At 44.3% G+C, this 26265-nt stretch overlaps 1 protein-coding gene across 1 annotated transcript in view; it reads right to left on the reverse strand.

The window, feature by feature from the left end:
- The window catches only part of LOC147268817 (uncharacterized), a 178360-nt gene extending 160462 nt beyond the window's left edge, over nt 1-17898 (reverse strand). The window contains exons 1-2 of the mRNA XM_086192331.1: nt 16871-17898; nt 16577-16732 (exon numbers count right to left, since the gene is read on the reverse strand). Of these exons, the coding sequence (XP_086048457.1) occupies nt 16577-16732; nt 16871-16972 (258 nt within the window). The 5' untranslated portion in view covers nt 16973-17898. The remainder of the gene's footprint in view (nt 1-16576; nt 16733-16870) is intronic.
- Between the last annotated feature and the right edge of the window lie 8367 nt (nt 17899-26265).

Genomic DNA, 26265 nt, shown 5'->3' on the forward strand with positions numbered 1-26265 from the left:
ACATTGCAAGTGATTTTTCACCCAATAAATTATACCAGGACGTGGAAAGGCTCTGGCAACTGGATGTTGTTCCTAGTCGGAATGAGAAGGCAGCCACCCGGTCCAAGCTTGATAAGCAAGCCGTGAACATGCTGGAGGCAGCTACGGAGAGAGTCCTGGTTGATGGAGTAAATAGTTATGCTACACCTCTGTTAAGGATGACAAAAACTATGCCCTTTAATGCCCCTCCACAGGCTGTCATGGCTAGGCTACATGCCACGGAGTCGAAGTTGGCCAAGGACCTGAGGAGAGCAGCCGCCTATAAGGAGGAAGTCTCCAAGCTTGAGCAAGCAGGATATGTGAAAAAACTCATTGCAGAGGAAGCTGAAGGCTTGCCAGAGGCATGGTATATACCTCATCATATGGTAATCCATAATTCAAAAATGTGTCTAGTTTTTGACTGTTCATTTGAATATAAAGGCCAAAACTTGAACAAGTCTTTATGACCTGGGCCTACTCTGGGACCTTCTCTCCTTGGAGTTTTATTACGTTTCCGAGAGCATGACGTGGCCATAAGTGGGGATATCAAGAGCATGTTCCATCAGGTCCGGCTTCTGAGCCAGGATAAGCCCCTCTTACATTTCCTTTGGCATGATCTGAAGGACGCCCCTCCATCCATCTATGAATGGTAGGTCCGGCCCTTCGGGACCACATGTAGCCCCTGCTGTGCAGTCTTTGCACTTCAAAGACATGCCGAAAGCCAGACTCAGCCGAATGATCTGGTGCACCACTCAGTAGAAAGGGCTTTCTATGTGGACAGTTGTCTTCAGAGCTTCCCCACAGTGGCTATCGCAAGACGAAATCTGGATCAGTTTTGTGAAAATGACTATTTGCTGAGCTCCGCAGGCAATTCTGGATTCTGAGAGGAAGAGAGGCTATACGAAAGTACCAACATAGTTGTCGTCAGTGCCAACGTTGGCGTGCAAAACCGATTATTCCCAGGATTGCCAACCTTCCAGTCGCCCGTCTCCGGCTAAATAAGCCTGCTTTCTATTCAACAGGAATGGATTGTTTTGGACCATATCAAGTCAAGCAGGGACACAAGATAGAAAAGAGATGGGGTATCATCTTTAAGTGTTTGACCACTCGCTGTGTTCACCTGGATCTCCTTTGTAATCTTGACACGGATTCCTTTCTAGTGGCCCTCCGCCGTGTCATTGCCTGTAGGGGGAACTCGTATGAACTCTGGTCAGATAGGGGTACTAATTTTAAGGTAGGGGAGAAGGAACTTAGAAACACCTTCACGGTACTTTGTCCATCTCTCAAAGCAATCCTAGAGAAATGGAGAATTCGGTTTCATTTCAACCCTCCACATGCTCCCCATTTCGGAGGCCACATGTCAAGATTCAAGACCATCTTTGGATGAATTTGTTCTTTATTTGTGTTTAGTACTCTTTTGTCAAATTAGGATTATTCTTCTCCTTGTCGAGTACTAATTAGTCTTGATTAGGTACCTAAATTGTGTTTGTGTTTATTGTTGTGTTGTAATTGTAATTTGGATTATTTTTAAGGAAAACCATGACTATGATGATCCACCTGCATGCAGTATTGTGGCAATAAAGGCCTCAATGGAACAACATCCTTGCATTCTTGACGATGTACCATGGTGATGTTCAATTTCCTGTGAACCCCCCCTCCTCCTGCTGAAAGATTTAACATGTTACTTTAATTTACTTAAGAGCATTATTTGTGGGAGCGTTACTGAGCATGTCAGAGTGAACCACGATTCAACATAGCGGCACATACCTGAACGTAACCAAACAAGCTAATTTTTTAATGTCAATCTACACAGGTTGAATCATCAAAACCTTAAACTACGGTAAGAAATTTTTGATTCTCTTAACCACCAACAATCCTCATCAATAAAATCTGGAAGAATAAACTGTGGAAAGTCTGCAGGAGTACGTCGACGAGTGCTACCACCAACTCGTCATGGGGAAGACCGGTAACGCGGCAACCCCACTTCCCAAAAGAAGCCGACTATCCAGCGCACCCTCATCACCTGATAAGGACCTCAGGGACATCCTGGGCTCAATTGACAGAAAACTAACAATATTCGATGGGAGACTCACTCTAGTGGAAATCCTCCACAAAGAGTTCCAGGCACTCCATGAGTCTCTGCAATTCAGCCAGCAACAGGTGGCTTTACTGCTGCTGAAAATCAAGCCCTTGAAACCTTAATTAAATCACTCACCAAGGGGGCGACAAAGATCACACCGGAGAACAAACTGATGAAAGATGCTGTCCTTGACATCCAAACTCAAAGCATGCGGGACAACCTGGTATTTTCCGGCATACCTGAGCAGACGGAGGAAGACCCTGAGATGTCCATCGAAGACTTCCTCCACAAACATCTGAAACTTCCGATGGAGACCGTGAAGAACATCGCCTTCCACCAGGTGCATCGCCTTGGAGGGAAGAGGCCAGACAACCGGCGCCCCCAGACCCATCGTTGCGAAGTTTAAACACTTCAAGCAGAAGGAGCTGGTGAAGAGCCGGGGCAGGGAGCTGACAGGAATGGACTTCAGCGTGAACGATCAATTCCCTAAGGAGATGCTGGAGCGCCACAAATGCATATTCCCTGTCAGGAAAAAGTTTGACGGAGGATTCTGCACTGTCATCACGGTGGACAAACTATATGTCAACGGCCAGTTGTTCCGTGATCCAGAGATCACCCCTTGGGTGGAGACGTGCTTTAATAGAGCTAAGTATGGTATTAGTATGGTTAAGGTAACGGATGAAGGTAACACCAATTTCTCTGTTTTTTTTTTCCCTTTCAAAACTGTGTTAATCATGTAAAAACATACAAACTCACATCGCACGCAGTAGGCCACAACATGCTGATCTTGCTCACAAATGTGTATTTATGTCACCACTGTTTTTCCTGTTATTTTGTGTTACATTTTGTTCATACATGTGATGTTTATATGGTTCGCAGTGCAATTATATAATATACAGTTACATTTGCCACACACATGCACTCTCTTTCTCTCTGGCACTACCTGGAACGGGGAGTGACAGGACCCAAGTGCAACACACGGGAAAATATGGAATGATTGATAATGACTTATTGATATGGCAGCGGAATGGCGTCTTCTGTCTTCGGGTTGCGGTGAATGAGGTTTTTGGGAATGCAGCAGGGTGTGGGGAAGGAAGGAGTTTACTTTAGACGCCGATGAGGAGGTGAGGAGCCCATAGCCTGAAGAACCAGCTGATATAGCGGAGGTGCCGATGAGGAGAGAGCCGGGGTCACTTGGAGACAAGAGAGGGGATCGTAGCCAGTTGAGCAGTCCGAACAGGCAGCGGTACCGGTGGGGAGCAGACGGGAGGTGAACCGATGCCAAGCAGAAGAGTCATAGCCAGGAGAGCAGACGGACACCAGGAACGCTGAGGCAGAGTGCGTGGTCAGAGACGGAAGGCAGGTGAGTTTACCAGATGGCAGGTGAGAAGAGCAGATCGGGGACTGGCGGGGTTGGCAACGGATGATCAGGCAGGAAAGGAACGCTGGAAATTCTCGCATACTGCAGAAGAAAAATCTGGCAGAGGAGAGGGTGAAGGTGGCTGATATAATGGGGTGAACAGGTGCAGATGGTTGACACTGATTGCAGTGAAGCAGAGCAGGGCAGGTATGATTGTCTGGAGAGTGGGTGGTGCTCATGCTGAACTGTGACACTACCACAAACGCCCGAGCACACACACACACACACACACAGGTACACCTTCTCTTACTTACTCACCTACTTATTACAATTTACACTCAGTAGATAAGTTTAGATACAAACAAATTACGGTTTGTCACTTGGAATATATGCGGAATCGGTTCACGTGAAAAACACCTAAAAATTTAACACACCTACACAATTTACAAGCAGACATTGTCCTATTACAGGAAACCCATCTACCTAAAGTAGGAAATCATATATTAAGTTCACAGTTCCCACACACATACACAGCGAGTTCTAACACCAAGCAAAGAGGCGTAGCCATCCTAATTCACAAAAACGTTAGGTTCACTTGTAAGAACACCATTGTAGACCCAGAAGGTAGGTTTATAATAGTCATCATATCCACACACAACACAGAGGTATGCATGGCCAGTATATATGGTCCAATGTTGATGACCCCTCCTTCTTCCACAGCTTCTTCACTGCACTCTCAGCCCACTCAGACACAGCACTCATAGTAGGAGGGGACTTCAGCATGGTATTCAACCCACAAGTGGACAGAATCAGTAGAGCAGTTAGTCAACGCAACTGCCAATCATCCGATATAATTAAGCAGTGTAAGAGTGATTTTGGTCTTTGAGATGCTTGGCGCTCACGTCACCCCACGCTAAAGGAATACCTTCTACTCACCAGTCCACCACTCTTACTCCTGTTTAAACCACTTTTGAATTAGTAACTCAATTGTGAAGGACATCTTTGACACCAAGATCCACCCATTGCCATCAGCAACCACGTACCAGTCACTCTGACACTCACAAAAAAAACTAAAAAAACACTTTCTAAACAATGGAGATTTAATACATCATTGCTCAAGGACCCCAATTTTAGTAAATTTAGTAAAGGAGGAATGGACAATATTCTTTGAAATAAATGACCAGCCTGATGTCTCAGCATGTGTGCTATGGCAGGCGGCAAAAGCAGTCATGCAGGGCAAAATAATATCTTACTCTTCATGTAAGAAAAAACAGGAGAAAGCTCGCGAAACAGAATTAAATAAAAAAAAATGAAAGCCTTGGAGACAACTTATGCCGCCTCCCAAGAGGAACACCTACTGAGAGAATTAAGGGAATTAAAACTAAATGATTTACATGCCATAAAAACACAATTTCAGCTGCAGAGACTACGCTTGGAGAACTTTGAACATAACAATAAATCCAGCATATTTTTAGCAAACCAACTAAAACAGAACAAAGAAAGAGCAACAATATCCTCAATAGAGAACTCCAAGGAGAAAATAATATGTGACCCAGAATAAATAAATTACAGTTTTAGGGAGTTTTATAAAAAAATATTTGTTCGATATTAACCCATCCGAATCCATCATCAAAACCTTTCTGAGCACAGTTGACTTGCCAAAATTAAATCAAGAACAAATAATGGCTCTGGAGTCACCTATTTCAATGGAGGAACTTCAAGAAGCCCTTAATGCACCAATATTCTACAAAATGTTCACTGCAATACAGGAAACCTCGACCCTTCTACCCAACATGAACTGTATGAATATTAGCCTTCTCCTTAAACTGGACAAAGACCCAGCACTTCCATCAAGCTATCGTCCAATATCACTTATAAATGCAGATATTAAAGTCATCAGCAAGGCGCTAGCTGGAAGGCTTGAAAAAGTAACACCTCACATAATACATCCTGACCAGACCGGGTTTATTAAAGGACAACACTCTACCAACAACACATGTAGACTTATCAACCTGATAGACTACTGTAACAATCAGAGCAAGGATGCCATAATTGTCTCCCTAGATGCAGAAAAAGCATTCGACAGTGTTAAATTACAATTTCCTCCTCACCACATCACAAAAGTTTGGGTTCGGAGATAACTTTGTGAACTGGATCAAAATATTACACTGCTCTCCCAGTGCATGTGTTAGAAAAAATTATCAAACTTTGCCAAGCTTCTCTCTTCAAAGGGGAACCAGTCAGGGTTGTCCACTTTCCCCTCCCTTTTTACTATATTCATAGAGCCACTTGCAGCTGCAGTTCGGCAGAACAAAAATATCAAGGGGATTGATAAAGCAAATGTGAACCATAAGATAAGCCTTTATGCTGATGATGTATTACTTTTCCTACGAAATGCACAATCATCTCTCCCTGAAACGATAGCACTCATTAATAAATTCTCAACCATCTCTGACTACTCTATGAATTGGAGCAAGTCAACTGTTGTTCCCATCAACTCAGGTTTACCAGAGTACGCTCGCCGCACCACTACGGCCAGGAAACATGAAATACCTGGGCATCAACATCTCTGCCAAACTGTCTGACTTGACACGGCTAAATCATACCGCCCTAATTAAAGAAATAGAAGACAACCTCACCCGGTGGCGCACACTACCCATATCACTTATGGGAAGAATAGCAACAGTGAAAATGATGATCTTGCCAAAAATCAACTATGTTTTCTCGATGGTTCTGACCCAACCTCCCCGGACTTGGTTCAAAACACTCGACTCTAACATCTCCAAATTTCTCTGGAAAGCTAAGCCACCACGTATAAGCTTAAAGACTTTACAAATGAGTAAAGACTATGGTGGCTTGGAACTACCAAATTTTTATAATTACTACTTGGCCAATAGATTACAATACATACTAAAATGGTTAAAGCCAAACTCATTAGACCAAGCATGGTGCGATATTGAACAAACATTGTGCAAAGAAATCCAAATATCTGATCTCCCTTTTATCAGCCCTGTTATCAAGCATCACAGCTGCTTTAAGTACATTAGCATCAGCAACACCCTCATAGCCTGATGGGAATTTCTCAAAAGCAATGGGCTCTCGAACACCCCTTGCAGGCTCATGCCTATCTGGAACAATCCTGACATCCTGCAAAATTTAAAAAAAAATACATTTTAATGCATGGGCCAATAAAGGGATTAAAAATCTAGAGCACATCTTCCAAGACATAGAATTCATAGAATTCAACCAAATTACAGCAAATTATGGTCTTAACAAAAACAAATTTCTGGAATATCTTCAGCTCAAATCTATAATACAGGCACGGTTTGACCTTACCCAGTTAGACTTCGAGCTTCCACCCAGATTAACAGATTTTCTACAAATTTCGACCCCTAAGGTACTGTCTAAAATTAACTCAATAGACAGCAACAACAGAATTTATAATCTCTATTCCTTCCTCCAAATGGGAGAAAGATCTGTCGATCAACCCACACCCTAACTTTTGGATAGAAATCTGCTCCAACACATTTAGAATGATTCGCAGTGGTAACCTACAATTAATAAATTACTAGGTTCTCCACAGAACACACTACACAGGACAAAGGATGTTCCAGATGGGCCTCACACAAACAAACATTTGTCCATATTGTGCGACTGGCTCACCAGACTGCTATCTGCATGCTATATGGCTTTGCACACCTGTTCACAATTTTTGGCAGGGGGTTTGTTAGTAAAGACCTATCACTGTGGTTGAGGTACCCCATCTCCCCCTCACTTTGTCTGCTAGGTGACCTCACTAATGTTCATATGGAAGTAAACAAATCCTGCATGCTTCTCACTGCACTAAGCATCGCAAAGAGGGCCATCGTGATTAATTGGAATTTCAAGAACAACCTAAGCATTACTCAATATAGAAACCTTTTATCAGACCACTGTCACGTCCCCATGGTCACGGGCATGGGGGCGTGGCATCATTTGTGTGACTTCCATCCCTTCTCAGGTTGGAGCTTTACGGGGCGGAGCTGCTGACTAATTGGGAGCACTTGGGCCCAGCGTCTCCCAGCTATAAAGCAGGCGGCCAACCTGGCCGGCTGGCTCTCGCTCACTCCTCCTGGCTCACGTCGGAGCGATGGTTGTGTTTCTTGAGTTATGTCTTGTTTAGTTGTCTGCATCCATCACACTGCACACATACACCCCCTGTACACTCATGCACACACTCGCACTCACCACTGACACTACTGATAACCACACTCCATTGTACGTTATGGTTTGCCTTGTTTTGATTTTGCGTTATTAATAATAAATTATTAGTTGTTTGTCACGTTGACTCCGCGTCTCCCTCCTTCAATGTCACGATCTCTGAGCCGGGTCGTGACATATGGGGGCTCATCCGGGATGTGGAAGTGGATGCGACATGATGGGAGTTCATCAGGCGACCCTGTTTGTAAAGACCTGTCATACCTGTCAGTTGACTGACAAGCCAAATCAGGTTTTAAAACAAGTGCCATTATGTCCCATCCCGGCCATCAGTCAGCCCTTTGAACACCTGCTAGTGGATTGTGTGGGCCCCCTGCCACGCTCAAAGTCGGGGGCAGCATACCTTTTGACGGTCATGTGTCAGAGTACCCGATGCCCAGCCGCTTATCCTCTGCGTACAATTACGACCCGGGCTGTTGTTCGGGCCCTTTCCCAGTTCATCTCCGTGTTTGGTATCCCAAGGGTTGTGCAGTCGGATCAGGGTTCTAATTTCTCATCCCGCGTATTTTCTAAGGTTTAAAAGCAGCTCCGAATACAGCATAATCAGAGCTCCGCCTACCATGCTCAAAGTCAGGGGGCTTTGGAGCGCTTCCATCAGACACTGAAGTCAGCCCTATGTGCCTATTGCACAGAGGGTAGGGACTGGGAGGAGGGTCTGCCATGGTTGATGCTGGCGGCGAGAGAGGCCACGCAGGAAAGTACTGGGTTCAGTCCAAACTAACTGGTTTTCTCGCACACGGTGAGGGGCCCGTTGGCTGCGGTGTCTAGTGGCTGGAGGGACTCCGGAGAACTTGCTTGATTATGTGAATGGGTTCAGACACAGGCTGTATGCTGCTGGTGAGCTGGCAAGAAGTAAGTTGGCCTCAGCCCAGGGTACGATGAAGGGTCTGTATGATCTTCTGACAGAGCGTTGCGTCTTTACCCCGTGTGATCAGGTTTTGGCCCTACTTCCTTTGGTTTCCTCTCCATTTCAGACAAAATTCTCCAGCCCGCACACGGTGCTGAAGAAGATCTCTGATCAGAATTACATAATTTCAACACCGCAGCGCCGCAGGCTGACCCAAATGTGCCACGTCAACCTGTTGAAGCCCTACCATGCGCGTGACTCTGTGGCAGTTCCAGTGGTGGCAGGATTGGGTCGAGTGGTGCGGTCAGTTTGCGTGGTTGGTCCCGTGCTGGGGGTGCCTCCTCGCGGGCCGTTAGTTGAGGGGAACATGGGTACTTCAGTGATAGATGAAGCCCGAATGTAAAGCCGGCTGAGAAATTCTGAGACCCTTTGCAACCTAGGGGGGCTGCTGGCACACTTGCCTAAGTCACGCCAGATAGAGCTAACCCAGCTGATCCAGGGTTTCCCTTCTTTGTTTGGCAACATTCCTAGCCGCACTCACCTGGCCGAGCATGATATTGATGTGAGGGATACCAAACCGATCCGGCAGAGGTTTTATCGGGTTAACCTTGAAAAACGTAATCGACTTGAGGACGAGGTTAAGTATATGCTGGAGAATGGTATTGCAGAGCCTTGCTCATCTAGCTGGTCCTCTCCATTCCTGCTCGCACCAAAGTCAGATAACACAATGCGTTTTTGCTCTGATTTTAGGAAGGTGAACTCAGTGACTAAGCCGGACTCCTTTCCCCTTCCCAGGATGGATGACTGTGTTGACCAGGTTGGCGCTGGAAAGTTTGTCCGCAAGTTTGACCTCCTGAAGGGTTATTGGCAAATTCCCTTTCCCCGCGAGCGCGGGAGATTGCAGCGTTTATCACTCCAACAGGTTTATACTCGTACACGGTAATGCCGTTTGGGCTGCGGAACGCTCCAGCTACATTCCAACATCTGATGAACCGTGTGGTGGGTGATATGCAGGGATGCGCCGTATATTCAGATGATGTCGTGGTGTTCTCTGACACCTGGGAAGCTCACATGGGCCGCGTCCGTGAGCTGTTCAGCCGGTTAGCAGAGGCTAGGCTCACAGTTAATCTTGCAAAGTGTGAGTTTGCAAGGGCAACTGTGACCTACCTTGGCTGAGTGGTTGGGCAGGGTGAGGTGCGTCCGGTGGGTGCGAAGGTTGAGGCTGTGTCGAAATATCCGGTTCCAACTTCAAAGAAGGAGCTGATGCAGTTGGCCTTATGGGTTATTATAGAGTTTTCTGCAGGAATTTCTCCACAGTGGTGGCACCTCTCACTGACCTGCTTAAGGGGACAGCCAAGTACGTCTGGACGCCAGCCTGCCACAACGCATTTGAACAGGTTAAAACACTCCTTTGCAGGGCTCCAGTCCTGGCAGCACCATGACTGGACCGACCATTCCAGCTGTCTGTTGACGCCAGTCACGTCGGAGCAGGAGTTGTGCTTATGCAGGTTGATGACCTGGGAGTAGAGAGGCCTGTCAGTTTTTTTTCCAAAAAGTGTACTCCATGCCAAATGAACTACTCTGTTTTTGAGAAGGAGGCGCTAGCTCTGATTTTAGCCTTGAAATACTTTGATGTTTATGTAGGCGGCAGCACTCCCCTGGTTGTTTTTACAGATCATAACCCCCTGACTTTCTTTCATTCACTGCAGTGTCCAAACCAGCGTCTGATTAGGTGGTCCCTCTTCCTGCAGTCGTACTGCTTGGACATTCGGCATGTGAAAGGGTCGGATAACGTGGTGGCAGACGCGTTGTCCAGGGTTCCCTGATCCCTTCCGGAGTCTTCATGTGTTCTGTTTGCTGTTCTCTCCTGGCCTCCTCCTGCCTCTTAATTTGCTTCCCAGGTGCACCGGCTGCTGGGGTAGGCTGTTGGTTCAGGATTTGTCAAGCTTCCAGAACAATCGGTGGTGGTTCTCTTCTGGATGGTTGGTTATGTGGGTCTCTCTTGGTCCTTTTGTCGTGGATTTGTTCTTTCCTGGTGTTCATAGTGGCACATGTGCTGGCTTATGGGCGCGCACTTTTGTTGTTTTTGTTTTTTGCTCTGTTGTTGGGGTTCCTTTTGGGACTCTGTTTTTGTGTGTGGGGGGGGGGGTGTCACATCCCCATGGTCACCGGGCATGGGGGCGTGGCATCATTTGTGTGACTTCCTTCCCTTCTCAGGTTGGAGCTTTACGGGCGGAGCTGCTGACTAATTGGGAGCACCTGGGCCCAGCGTCTCCAAGCTATAAAGCAGGCGGCCAACCTGGCCAGCTGGCTCTCGCTCACTCTTCCTGGCCAACGTCGGAGCGATGGCTGCGTTTCTTGAGTTATGTCTTGTTTAGTTGTCTGCATCCATCACACCGCACACATACACCCCCTGTACACTCATGCACACACTCGCACTCACCACTGACACTACTGATAACCACACTCCATTGTAAGTTATGGTTTGCCTTGTTTTGATTTTGCGTTATTAATAATAAATTATTAGTTGTGTGTCACGTTGACTCCGTGTCTCCCTCCTTCAATGTCACGATCTCTGAGCCGGGTCATGACACCACATTTCCATGGAGAGAATGTCTGCATGGGAGGAATGTCGATCGTCAGAGTTCGAACAAATCTGCTCCCTGATAATTAAATTCATCACATAGTTTTGATGGGGGGACTGGGATTCGTGGCCCTGGCCCCGGGGCGGGTGGCTATGGACACTGGCTACCTTGGCTGTCCGGTGGCTCGCTGGGCTGGTGGGCCTGGGGTTACTGCCTTCTGGGGCTGCTTTGGGTCTTGCCTGTGGCGGGACCGTGTGGGGGGCATGGGGGCGGCTTCCCCTTTCATGACGCCACCCTGTGGGATTGGGTGGATCCTTTGGCTGGGTCGGGGGCCTCCACCCGGTATGGGGGGTCAGGGGCCTTGGGCCCTGGTGCTGGGGATCCGTGCCGGTCCCCCGACGGGGTCCTGCGGTGGTGGCTGGGAGGAAGGTGGGGAAGGAAGGTCCAGTGGGGGTTGGAGAGGGATGGGGGTGGAGATGGATGGGGGTCGGGGGGGGAGTGAGGGGGAGGGGGGTCAGGAGGGAGGGAGGTAAGGGGGTGGAGAGGGAGGTAGAGGTGGATTGTTTGGTACCTGGGACTTGCGAGGCTGGGACCGTGTGGGGGGCGTGGGGGCGGCTTCCCCTTTCATGACGCCACCCTGTGGGATTGGGTGGATCCTTTGGCTGGGTCGGGGGCCTCCACCCGGTATGGGGGGTCAGGGGCCTTGGGCCCTGGTGCTGGGGATCCGTGCCGGTCCCCCGACGGGGTCCTGCGGTGGTGGCTGGGAGGAAGGTGGGGAAGGAAGGTCCAGTGGGGGTTGGAGAGGGATGGGGGTGGAGATGGATGGGGGTCGGGGGGGGAGTGAGGGGGAGGGGGGTCAGGAGGGAGGGAGGTAAGGGGGTGGAGAGGGAGGTAGAGGTGGATTGTTTGGTACCTGGGACTTGCGAGGCTGGGACCCTGCGACCCCCTTCCCCGGGGGTCACACCCACATTTGGGAGGGGTTTGCTAACCTCGGCCCGTCCTTGGGCGTGCTGGGCCCTGGCGCGATGTCCTGGACTGCCGCCACTCCTGGACAATGGGAGGATGATGGGGGACGTCTGAGGGATGAGGGCTGACCTCCTTGATGCTGATCGAACTGGGGGCCCTGACCATGGGCTGCTGGCTGGGGGTTCCGTCATGCACCGGGGTTCTGGGCATTCCCTGCCCTCGCACTGCGTGGTGGTGGACCCTCTGCCTGGATCTCCGGACAGTGCCCCTTGGTGCTCCAATCTTGCCCCTGGACCAGGTAGGCTAGACTCCCTGTCGGCTGGTTGCAGTGGTGACGGAGTGGTCAGTGGGGCCAGTCTGGAAGTTGGCCCCCTGCAGGTCTGGCCCATTCCTCAGCCCCTCTCATTGCCTCTCTGTCCCATCACATCACATCTCATGTGACACGAGGCCTTGAGGGGCTGGACCCCCTCATTTTAATCACATCGTAGACATTTAGGGCTTGGGGGAGTGCATGAGGTTGTACTGGGAGACTCTGCTGTCTGCAACCAGTGGGGCTCCCATGCCCTGGGTGCCTCCCCCAATTTTAACTACATTCTAGTCATCCACATCATCACATCTACATTCCCACACACAACACGCACCCTGCACCCGTGTTGGGATGGGGGGGCAGCTGGGGCGGGGAGTAGGTACAGTGCTACCTCCTTTGCTAACTGCACCATTGCAGGCCTGGGGGCCTGGCCGGTGCTCTTGGGGGGTTGGTCCTCCTCCCGGTGTGGTGGTTGGGCTGGGGTTGGTCGTGGGCCTTGCTGTTGTGCGGTGAATCGCTTGCTGGCAGTTTCACAAAGTCTGAGGTGCCCTGGACGGTATCAGCATCTATGGAGTACTCAGCCCCCTGTATGGAGGAAGATGAGGGTATGATTGTTTTGACCAGGGGTGGCGGTCCAGGGCGTGCGTGCCTTCGGCTCACACCGGCAGGCGGGCTGGGCCTCTCGGGGGAGTGGGGGGTCCTGGCTGGCTGGCTGGCGGTGCCCTATAGCCTGAAGCCCGCCTGCTCTGGGGGGAGGGGGAGAACAGGGGATGGGGGGCGGGGGCGGTGGGTCTGGTCGTTGTGGTGGGCTGTGGTTGCCCCGCCTGGGTGTGGGGTGTGGGTGGATGTCGGCCTCACCGCTGGCGGACCTCATGGGGGGCTCTGGTCGGGTCTTGGGCCAGATGCTGTGGGGGGGGGGGTGCCCGACGGGACCGGGGTCCTCTCTGCCCCGTCTCTCTGTGGGTTACTTCCAAGTGGGGGTTGCTGCTCCTATGTTTTCCCACGGGTCCTGGCATGGGTTGGGCCTGTGGCTGAGGGGTGGCCTGGGGCTCCTCGTGTTCTGGGGGTTTCTGGGTGCTCTGGTGGCCTGGTCCTGACCTACCTGCTATCCTGGACTGGGGGTGCGATGTCCTGGCCCCCCCACATCAGCTACAGCCAGCTACTCAAATTATATTTTAGATTTGGTTGAAAATTAAATTAAGCTGTAATATCAATTAAAAAAGTAATTTTGCCAAAGTCAGAAATTTACATTGACACAAATTGAAAACATTATTTACTCTGGAGACTTTGCACCATTATTTTACTTTGTTTCAAACTCATTTTTCAATTTAAACAAACCTGATATTAGAAATTCCATCTAAGTTGAATTTTTACTTCTGAGAAAACAAATAAAAATACTCTAATTTTGTTACAAGCAATTTAATGAGTTTTTTTCAAGTTAAATTTTTGAGTTGGTACAAACATTTTTTTAATCATACCTAAGTCAATACATTTTCTTCAGTTGTAAACAAAAATGATATCAAATGTGAATAATTACAATTTTTTTTAACACTGTAATTTTACCATAAACAAATGCTGAATTTGCTACTATACAAAAGTATAATTTTCACTTGAGATAAAACTAAAACGTCTCGTCAATCTCAATTTTAAATTGAATTTTGCAGCCAATAAACACATTCAACATATGAAGGAAATGCAACAAAACACAAAGTAAGTCAAACGTTGTCTTTGCTGTTTTATTTAACCTAATGGCCAGCTAACTGTAGCCTTCGCCAGACAAATCTTTATATATAAAACAGGTTGAAATATGCAATAGAAAAAAGAAGTATAAAACTGCTTCAAACGGTCTTCACAAAATTATATATTTCCTTACTTTCAGGTGTTTGACAGGTCATCCTGTCTGGTTTGACAGGAATACAAGCTATAGAAGCAAAAACATGCTGTATTCAAATGACTCAGTCATCCATTACCTACAGCTTGACACTCAGACTGCACACTCTGCAGCACACTCTGTCATTTTCTTTGGCTCAATCTCCATGAATACTTTCTGCAGTGCATTAAAGGTGAACCTGGATAGCTCAAGTTAAGAGCGTAGATGAGGCCAAATAACACGGCACATGCATGTGCAACTGATGGCAACTCATTGAGGACTTCCACACCTTCAAGAGCAATCCCAATGTCATGTGGTGGAAGAAGGGGGTCCTCCTCCTCCCTGATGACAAACACTGCCATTGTACACTGCTGTAGCTCTGCTGCAGCTTCATTCTTCTGCACAACCTGATAAATGACAAGAAATTCATTAGTAAGTTTTTTTCTGATGAGGCCAGTGTCTGATGTACGAATATTAAAATATCTTAAACAATTCCCCCAACCTCTTTACGAAAGTCAGATTGAAACGGCAGCTGCTCCACAGAGGATGACTATTTATTTTTAAACGCAGACTTAAACCTGAGGCAGGCAAGAAGTGCAAGTTACTTGCCTGAAGGTGACCTTAGGTGTCAAAATGACCGCTGCAAAATATGTGCAATGGTTTAAAAAGAAAATATATGTATATTACAAAGAAATTAGACTGTCATTTGAAAGAACAATTTAAAATAATAGGGTCTTCGCCAGGAACTGGCCCAGGCCCTAAAAATGAACAAAAAAAAGCATCTGCATAATAATTTGGAATACTGTGTAGTTTTATTTTCCGCCACTTGATGGCAGTGTTTGTGTTGTTGGCAGTTTGACATAACAAAATATTAAAAAATATACTTGCATAGAAACAGTGGTTGTAGTACTAAACACATTTAATTTTAAATAAAACTGTGGATTATGACACATGGGAGGCAAGGAACTCTGCAATTATAAAGGTTATTTGTTTTATATTGTCAGAGACCATATATGAATTATGAAGTGTAAATAGGCAAGGCAAGGCAAGGCAATTTTATTTGTAGAGCTCGTTTTCACAAACAGTTTGTCTCAAAGGGCTTCACATGGCATCATAACAACATCCTCTGACCTTAGACCCTCACATCGACTGAGGAAAAACTCCATAGAAAACCCTTTTAACAGGGAAAAATCTGAGAAACCACAGGGTGAGCAACAGAGGAGGATCCCTCACCCAGGACGGACAGACGTGCAGTAGATGTTGTTACAGACAAGAAAACAGTTTACAATACAAAATGTGGGAAACATGGAAATGTTAACAGTTGAAGAAGGAAGCTTCTGGTAGGGGAGGCAGGGAGAGCAAGCCAGCTTGATGGGGGACTGGATGGTAGACTGGTTCATGGAAGGGGAGGCAGGGAGAGCAAGCCAGCTTGATGGGGGACTGGATGGTAGACTGGTTCATGGAAGGGGAGGCAGGGAGAGCAAGCCAGCTTGATGGGGGACTGGATGGTAGACTGGTTCATGAGAGGGGAGGCAGGGAGAGCGAGCCAGCTTGATGGGGGACTGGATGGCAGACTGGTTCATGGAAGGGGAGGCAGGGAGAGCAAGCCAGCTTGATGGGGGACTGGATGGCAGACTGGTTCATGGAAGGGGAGCGCAGGCTGGTGTAATAGTAGGGAATAAAAGGGGGTGGGGGGTGGGGGGGCGGTGCAGGAGGCGGTTGGGGCTCTGGTGGATCTGTGGAAATGTTTGATGCTGTCTAAAGCATCATTATAACTACTTCCCACATACTCCTTCATGAGTTTGTCCACATCCTCCCCCAGGTACACAACAAGGCACTTCAGTAGACACTCTCTTTTTTGATTCACTTCGAGGCTCTAGGTGAATGCACAAATACACACAGGGCAAAATCATGAGTGTCACTTCTACAGCTCTACAGTTTCATTTAGCAGACGCTTTTGTCCAAAGCGATGCACGAGCAAGAATTTAGACGGAAGGAAACCTAGTTAGTGCGACAAAGTGCTATAAGTTATTTGGCTGCAGGTGCTGCCATAAAGGCTAGGATTTTTTTTAATAATGCAGAATAATGCAGCCAACTAACCACAATTAATTGCTGCAACAATATACTTCAACCCTCCACAACTTGATACAAGAATATCAAAATAGTTGTGTACTTATTCTTAAAGCAAACTGAGAAAACTGTACATCTTCAAATGTGTAATCTTATAACACAATCAAAGAGGTTAAAATTTGATCATGATTGCTTCTATTTTTAGGACGTACAAACCTGATCAAGCACTTTCAGGATATTCTGGGTCTTCTCTCTGATGACTCCTCCCTTGTGTCTGATGATGTCAATCAGCTTGCTGTGGTGCTTGTCCAATGAAGCCAGGAACCGTGGTTGAAGGGGAACAGTTGTAATTCTCATGAATTCAGCATTGATCTTTCAAAAGGCAAAAAAGCACAAGGAGATTGTTTTAGGGTCAAAATATGCATGTAGAATTCATTTGGCTCTATTTACTGTAAGGTTTGTTGTTATTCATACCACTGACCTACTTTCATAAATGAAAAACTCACGCACCTCATTCATCGTGAACAAGGCAGGCCATCTCTCTCTTAACTCTTCCACACTCAATTCCTTTTCAACAATGTCCCGTCTCCGCAATGAAAAAGTGTTATCCATAACAGTCTTTCATTTTCCAGTCTTTTTGGAGTCTGTCCATTTGGAATGTCCGGGATGTGGTTTGTCTCTCCTCTCCTAGGTCTCTTTGTTTTTTGCTGGTGTTGCATCCTCTGGTGCTTTGGACTTCAGTGAATTTACAAGTAATTCAGAACACCCAATGCCTTTTAACTGAGTGCGGTAGTTGCCCATTTTAGTCTTAAGTCGCTGCTTACACCCATTGCAACCATGGTAAGAACCTGGTTCAGTGAGGCATGGATGCTTCTTGATTAGTGATTCGGCAACATCACTGAAGTCAGCATCTATCGGGTAGGCTTTGTACTTGAATATCTCTTCAGCAACCTCTTCAAGAATATCTGACTTGGTTTTTGAGCTCAGTGTCAACCTTGTCATGTTTTCCCCATACTCTATATTTCCCTTTTCCAACTGTAGTTCAGTGTCATAGGAAAAAGTAGGGATCAGAAACTCCCTTGGCCACATCTGTGTTCTTGAAGAGACAGATCTAGAGGGTGTGGAAAGGAGGCTTGTATCATCTGACTGAGCAGACACCACATCAATCACAGTGAGCACGATTTCTTGTATGGAATCATCAGTTATTGGGATGACCTTGACAGTTGCCAAGTCCACAAGTTCCTCTGTAGATGTCAAATTTACTAGTGCATCTCCAAAATCTCTGTCTTGGTATTGCAACCTAAAATTGCACCTTAGGCCACACAGTTTCTTGACTTCATCCATAAGATGCTCCATAGTCTCTGGAATTCCATCGGGAAGAATTAGCTTCCTGGTGTCATCAGCATTCAGAACAACTCTCAACTTGGCTGGCCTTCTGACTGCCATGTCAGCCCACCCAAAAGGAACTAGAAAAACAAGAATATAAAAGACTGGTATAAGATAAGAAACAGCACACAATGTACCTTTAATTCATGTTAACAAATTGATGGTATTAAGAGTGAAAAATTAAATACTGAGCTTTGCATTTTGTTTATAATTGAGTATTTGAGTCGCACTGAAAAGACAGGGCTAGAGACTGCAACCATTTTGGCCGCAAATGCAACCAAAATTTGTAAGAGTGCACCTAACATTTCTTGTTGGTCGCACCTGGCGCTCTCCGGGTGAAAACATTGACTGCTGTCGCAAGCCCCTGATCTCTCTCTCTCTCTCTCTCTCTCTCTCTCTCTCTCTCTCTCTCTCTCGCTCAAATCAAAAGTTTAGAAGTTGAGAGAGCACATCTCAATATACCTGCAAACATAATATAGCCTATTAAAGTTGACAAAAGTAACTGCAGTAGCGGAAAATCCGCCAAAAACGGACAAAACACAGCACCCGCTTCCACTGTCTCTCCGTTTAACAGCAGGGTCAGCTCACACACGCACATACACAGAGCGCTTGGTAATCATCCAATCAGCTGTCGATATGCAAATGAGCCCAGACTTTGTGGTGTAAGGTTACAGCAGGGAGTGATAAGTCCGAAGACGCAGGACAGCTCCGCTGAATACATCTTAGAAACTGTCAGATAATTAATAATTAAATACAGTTACAAGTAAAACAAAGTAAAGTTAAATATAACATCTGTATTTGGACAGTCCTTTCTCCAGTTAAGGGGAAAGTTTCTCAGTCACACAAGCACAGAGATGAGTGTGTTCACGTCGACTGAGGACAAATGATCTGACTGACAGCCCCCGCTTGTACATAAAGTTGTATATTAAGAAAACAAAAGCCAAAACAAGGGAAAAAAATAAAGAAAACAGTCATAAATGTTCTGCCCTTAAATTCGTTTTCATAAATTAGTTTGAGAATTGCTTTTTATTATTTACCTGATTTTCAGTTTTGTAAATATTGACTTTAGTGTGTGAAGTCTTATTCTAGGTTCAAATTTAAGGAGGATAAGACCATACAGTTAAATGTTATGCTGTTGGTTGTTAAAATCTGGCTATTTATTTCATTTTTCAGCTCATTATAGCACCGTAAACATAACCTTTTTTTATTTTGAAAGATTTTATTTAACTTGAGATGTTTAAAATATAAAATTTTAGTTAAGTAGAGCACTTTAAGAACAAGCACTTTTATTATGATATGTTTTATTCTGCTTAATATTTTGAATTTGTAAATTTCATTCAGTGAAACACTCTAAACGCTGTTTTTCTTTAATGTATATTTTTGCTTCAAATAAGATAAGTATTTCTTTACATCTTAGACTTGTTTTAAAAGCATTTACCATAAATTCTGGACAAAAAGCCGCAACTTTTTTTCGACGCTTCATGCCCCGCGGCTTATGCTCCGGTGCGTCTTATACGAGGATTTTACCTTCACCCTGGGGTGTGGCGGGCAGCAGCTGTGGGCAGTAATTCCCTATTGTTCCTGATGGTAGCTCCAAGTACCGTACTTAGGGAAATTCCTGGCCAAATGTTATGGTAATTTCTCTAAGTACTGAACTTGGAGCGTCCAGTCCATGCTGCGGTGCAGTGTAAAAAGAGCATCACACGATATTTTCAGTCATTTGTACTCACCCTCAAGACGGAGAGCAGAAGAAGGAATGCTTATGATGCAGCTTTCAAGTTAAAGGCAATCAATCTGGCGGTTAAAGATGGAAATAGAGCTGCAGCACGTAAGTTTGGCATAAACGAATCGATGGTGAGACGCTGGAGGCGGCAACATGACGAACTGACCCAATGCAAAAAGACTACAAAAGCTTTCAGAGGTCATAATAGCAGATGGCCCGGACTTGAAAACGCTCTGGAAAACTGGGTCAACGCGCAGAGAACGGGCGGCCGAGGTGTTTCCACCGTGCAGATCAGACTGAAAGCCAAAGCACTCGCCAACGAAATGAAAACTGCGGATTTTCGAGGTGGGCCATCATGGTGTTTCAGGTTTATGAGGAGAAAAGGACGGTCCATCAGGGCACGCACTACTTTGTGCCAATTAATTTACTTTTTAGGTGATAATGTCACCAGGTTGAAACCCGCGGCTTATTTACCGGTGCGGCTTATACGTGTACAAAGTTGATTTTTTTCCCTAAAATAAGCATCTGCGGCTTACATAACAGTGCGCTCTATCGTCCGGAATTTACGGTACATTATATAAAAGTTATGGAGAGATAAAATGGTGACCTTAAGGCATTAAAGACGACACTGAAAAAATTGGGTGCACCTGAATTTTGTGCTGGTGCACCTTAAAAATTTTTTTACGTGCACCATTGCAACCAACTCAAAAAGTTAGTCTAGAGCCCTGAAAGAACAAACATTTTCAACCATACACCCATACATTTACAACCTTATGCGACGTCCACTGACCATGTAGTCAGACAGAGGGTAGGGATCAGTCAGTTCATGCACTCCAACAAGCTTGAGCTGTCTTGTAGTGGATAAAACCAAGTCATAAGCTCGATAATGCTCCAGGTACCAGGTATCCAGTGTTTTGACAATGAAAACCAGTGTCTCTTGTAGAACAGCCATATGAACTCTTTCACAGAACTCTGGAAGTCCAGCTAGCATCCCATGGGCAACCACCATTCCAATCTCATAGCTGAAGCCATTGAAGGTTACACTTCTTGCAAGGTTTACAGTGTCCAAATGTGGATGTTTCTCTTTCACTGCCAGAGCAATATTCTCATTTACAATGTCAAGGGGAAGTGTCAAAACATTAGTGACTTCCAAAAATGGCTTAGGAAGTCCACTCATGTGCAGATTATAAGCTGTCTGAAACTGGTGCCTCTGAGCCAATGAATACAGTACAATTTTGTAACAGTTTGTGTGACGGATTACTCTTTTACAGAAGCTATGTTTCGCTTCAAATCTAAAAGTCTATAGTGCAACGAGGGGGCCAAACTGGCGTGTCAACCATGGATAATGTTCCAAGTAATGATGTTTGGGCAGAAGTTTTTCATGGGGGAAAACTTCTTGAAATGCTGTCCTGTGTTCAGATATCTTGAAGTTCAGATAAGAAATAAGAGTCCTCAGTGTGAAAAGGTGCAACAACAAGTTCTACAATGTCCTTTAGCTCACAGAGGACTTGCCAAACAGGTTCATTTGAAGGAACTCTTGATCCAATCAAGAGAGAAGAAATCTCAATAAACTCGAATTCTCATGAGCATTTCCTCCTATCGTTCTCCTTGTACTGAAGGTGAGGAGCACAAGATGGGGCCGGTTTGTCTTGTCAATCCACTTAAATGGAAATGTTGCTATTGCCTTATTTAAATGAGCTAATGTAAAATACTTTTTTGAAATCAACACTGTAAGACAAAGAGCAATCTCTACAGGGATAATTCCTTCAAATAGATTGTGAGCTATATCTGGTGCAAAACTGTGTATCACACTGAAATATGACAGATTTTCTGACAGTACACACTTTCGTTTTACACCAAAATGACTAGAACATGAATTTTCTTCAATTGCTTTCAAATGTGAAATATGAGTGTCCTGACTTCTAAGACAAAATGCTCCTGAATTCACCTCTTTTGTTTGTATGTCCAAGTTTTCAGCTGTGCAAAATCTACAAAAATATCTACCAGAAAAGGTTTCTAAGAAACCTGCAAGACTATGAGCCCAAGATTGTCTGCTACCACACAATGAACAAAACCTTTCACAGTTTTCCCCAACTTGGCAATAAACAGTCCTTGTTGTTCTAATGTAACAAGTTCATCTACCAAGGGCTTCAACACAATTTCATAACCATAGAACTTTACATTCTCGCTATGAATAAGGGCAGCTAAATATATATTAGATAGAGATGAATGACAAAAGACAGGCAAGTTCCCCAATGTCCAATATATCCCACAGATTTTATGCTTTTTTCTGGAGGTCCCAAGGGGATTGCAGATTTCAAAATTGTCTATGTACAAAACAAGTGAAATAGCACAGTCCTTTGATAGGTTAAAATTTTCTTTATAATTCAAACTATCATAAAAGGATTCATACTGAATTTTATCAGATTTATATTGATATGGAGATTTTAGATTGATTGCTTTATCCAAGAAAGTTTGACAACTTAAGATTTGCTGTAAAGATTTTAGTATAGAGATGTACTGAAAAGATTTTCTGTTTCCAGAGTCAAGCACAACTTCTATAGGCTCTACTGTATTGAAATGTTTTTTGTAGTACGTCTTTCATTTCCACGCAGAGGAAAGTGGTCCATGACCACCAAAAGAAGGTGCAATTGGATTTGATTTGCAAAGAGTAGATGCAAGCTCTTGCAAAACGGTTTCTTCTAATCGACAGTCAGTACTCTCCAAGTGCAGAGTTATGGTTTGATGAATAAGAGGGACGGCAGCGGTGCTTATTAAGTAGTTCAACTCTTGCAAAAGTTCATCTACAGCCCCACTAGAAACAAGATAAATATGTTCTAGTTTCAGTAAAAGAGAGGCAACTTTGAGCTCAACAATATGTGGCAAATTATTTAAATTTTGAACATCATAATGAGAATCACCCAGGTCCTCTGTACTTACATTGTCTGAAGGGTCAGTACTAACACTAAAAGTTGGGGGACTGTCAGGATGATGACTTTCAATGGAAGGAACTACATTCGACCCTCGTTTCACAAGAATACCAGGTTTAAGTGAATTTCTAAAGAATCTCTATGGTTCCTGCTTCTGTGAGTTCGAAATGACCCATAAATATTTGTTCTGTATGAACACCCCTGAAACACACAATCAGCTGTTTCACTGTTTTTCAAATGCTGTGCTATATGCTGAAAATAGTTGAAATTTGATTACAATTACATAAGAGATATTTAAATGTGGTCAGTTCAGTTTGCAAGGATCGCTGATGGCAACTTGACAAGTGGCTCAGAAGTGCATTCCAAGTCTTGCAGGTACATGGACAGTGGAAATAGATGCATGGGTAGGAATGGCGGCGTCCATAATCTCTGTGGCCAAGCTTATAATGTTTAAGTAGCTCAGATCTTCGTGAAACAGAAGTGCCACAGTCTTTGCATCGCCACATTCATCTGAAGACTAAAGAGGAAAGAAAACACCTTACCAATCTGCCGCTATTACAATTTTTAAAAAGCAGCATTGTACACTTGCATTATATTCATGTTTGTTGTCAGTTACTTCCTCAACAACAGAGTAATACCTTTAAAACAGAATATTAATTTCAATACTCTTTATTGTATAGCTCTTATTAGAGTATCATTATTTGTCTTAGATTATCTTAATTGATCACACTACCCTGGAATTCTAAAGATGCCACAATTCAGAAGCTGTAATAATAATGGTCTACACTGTATGCAACACAAGAAAGCACAGTAACTCAGTTTGTTGCAAAGCAACAGCTCTTTTTCTCGCATCTCTAAATAAACTTACATTTCACCTGGTTGGCTAATTTAATGTTGTTTTAGAATGTTGTAATTATGTACATGAATTTACATTATGAAATTTTTATTTTTTTTTATAAAATTCTATTTAGCCTGAAACTGAATTAGCGTAATATATTAATAAATATCTGTAGTAAAATCAAAGCTATTCTCTAATGTGTTCCATTACTATTTGGGGTTTGTTATTTCTTTAAAAACATACATGGAAATGTTCAGGTCCTTTTTGTAGTTACCAAATCCAGCAAACTGCAACTATCTGGCAAACCTGTTAACAGAAAGGAAAAGGTAAGATTAACCACATTTTTTTCTTTTTTTTAAGTTGGGACCATTAACAATAATTTTGATTAATGTCTCTTACTTATTGATATTAGGCCTTTAAGATAAGAGAATAGAGAATACAATACCAATAAATAAAACATAAATTCTGTGTATCTAATCAGGACTCACTGCCTCAGGATTTACCACATTCTGATCACTTCAGATAAGCTCACGATAAACGCTCCAGTGATGGATTCACAATATGAGCAAATTCACCTTTCCCTCCCCTCTCTATAAATGAGAAGCACCAACGCCATGTGTGTTTCTCACTACTCTTCTCCCGTTTTAACTCCAGGTGTTTATGTGACTTACAGTAACGTACATTTCAGTCACCGAACTATGAAACGCGGCCTCGGACCTTCTCCTCACTTTCTCCTCTGTTTGCCAGCACCGCTGTGTATGTGCGCACTCTCGCCGGTGTGTGAGGCGGTAAAATCACTTCCTGTTCATGGCCACACAAACCCAGCACAGTAGTGTATGTGCACGCTCTCGCTGGCATGTGAGGCGGTAAAATCACGTCCTGTTCATGACCACACAAAACCAGGACAGCAGCTAGCGCTCACATTGGCGGTTTTCTCAGGTTCGACATGGCGAACTTTACTGCTTTACAACTACTCAAGCACTTTAGGAAAAAAAACAACAACCTTGGCATAATTCATCATAAATCTGCTGGGGGGGAAGTAATATTTCCCAAAATATAAACCCTGCCCAAGTAAAACAGACACTACCAGCTAGTCTTTGGATGCCAACTTGAAGCGAATTGTCTGATTAAGCTAGCTTCAAATCACGTCCAAACATGCCGACAAATGTGCTAACACAGACAGAATAAAAAGAGACAATGAAATAGTCGTCCTTCCTGACCCTAAATCATCACTGAAACACGCATACACTACAAAACAGTTTCACATTCTTACCTTGTTTAAAACCGATGACGTCATGTGATGTGTCATGTGGTCACTTGACATGAAAAACACTGGTTTAAAGCGAAAATGCTATTTCAGTAAAACTATTTATTTTGATTTTATCCAAGTAGTTTGCGTTTTGCTTTAAGGCAAACTGAACCAAACAAGTTTTAAACAGAACATAGGATTTTCAGTTAGACCAATTAAAAAATGGAATTTGAAAAATGACACAGTTGTCATTTGTCCCTGTTCTCTCTTCCTATCCACTCCTGAGCCTCAGCCCGGTAGCCTTATCAATGAACCAATACCATTCCTAATAAAATTAAGCATAAATGGCAATAGGAGGAGTTTATCAGATTCCTCCTATGCAGAGTAAAACTACTTCAGTACAACAAGGCACCAGGAACATTTTTTTGTGTTGCTTTTGCTCGGTTGGAATGAAAACCTGCAGCCACACCGGCCCCTACTGGACCAGTTTGGACACCCCTGCTCTAAATTGACCATAGGTATGAATGTGAGTGTGAATGGTTGTTTGTCTCTCTTTGTTGGCCATGCAATGGACTGGCGACCCTTTCAGGGTGAACCCTGCCTCCCGCCCGTTGACGCTGGGATAGGCTCCATCCCCCCCCGCGACCCTTAACGTAGGAATAAGTGGAAGACAGTGGATGGATGGATGGATCTCGTTGAAGTGCACCACAGGTTATTTACAGTTGTTGTATCCTGAAAATACTTTGATCCCAAAACATCACTTCCTGATCCATTATCCTGAATGCATTCACCAAATTGGTCCTTTAGTACAAGTTTGGAGTATGAGGTGTGAAGCAAAACACAATTTTTTTTAAGTCTAGCATAAAAAAACTTCAAGAATATGACCAAGTCCCAAGCAAAGAAACACCAAATGTTTATAATGGCACTGAATATCACCCAGGTCTTGTTGTTTGCACAGATGTTGTTAATGAGATGCGAGTCTTCAATAAGATAGTTTGTATCTTTATTAGAAATAAAATTTATTTTTTTGGTATCTTAAATGCTGTCATTTGTAGAGCATTTTCATGCATTTCATGTTGACAGTATTCATAATATTTCACTTGTTACACCTCATGACTTGAGATACTTCAAGCCCTTTAATATTCATATGTTTAATGGTACAGACTTGTGTTTTGATTTATTTATTTCTAATTTTGTGCCAGACAGCTGCATTGTATAGGGTAAGCAGCACTTAGGAGCTACATCGTGTTTTGGGTGGTATTGTACAGGGTTTTAGGAGTGACCTGCACCTTGTCAAATTTAATGTGAAGCCCCTGTTAAAGAAGAATAAAATATTTTTCATTGCAGTACTTTTTGGAGTGATTATTATACATAGGTGATGGATGGTTAGACAAACACTAACAGATTGTACATTTTTGATTCTTAATAGTGTTAATCCCATTGGACAATGCACACCTTAGTAGTATAGCAAACACGAGTTAAATGTGCTTTTAACACCACAAAATGTTACTTGTAAACTGGTGCAGTGTTGAATAGTTAACTCTGTTAGTGTCACTAATTAGTGAACTTTGAACACTAATCTAGTGCTCATCTATTGTGTTGTTAATATTTTACACTATAAGAGTTTGTTTGGTAACACTGTCGTAGTGTTAATAATTCTAACACTTTCGAAAGTGTTGATTTAACACTTAACCAGTGGTTCCCTTATAAACCCTGGGTCAATGTTAATTTAAACTCTGAGGGTGTTAAATTTGTGTTTTCAAATTTGCAGTGTAAGTT

The sequence above is a fragment of the Aulostomus chinensis genome, chromosome 2 (assembly GCF_037954235.1).
Source record: "Aulostomus chinensis isolate RoL2024-O1b breed Wild chromosome 2, RoL_Achi_v1.0, whole genome shotgun sequence".
NCBI classification, from domain to species: Eukaryota; Metazoa; Chordata; class Actinopteri; order Syngnathiformes; family Aulostomidae; genus Aulostomus; species Aulostomus chinensis.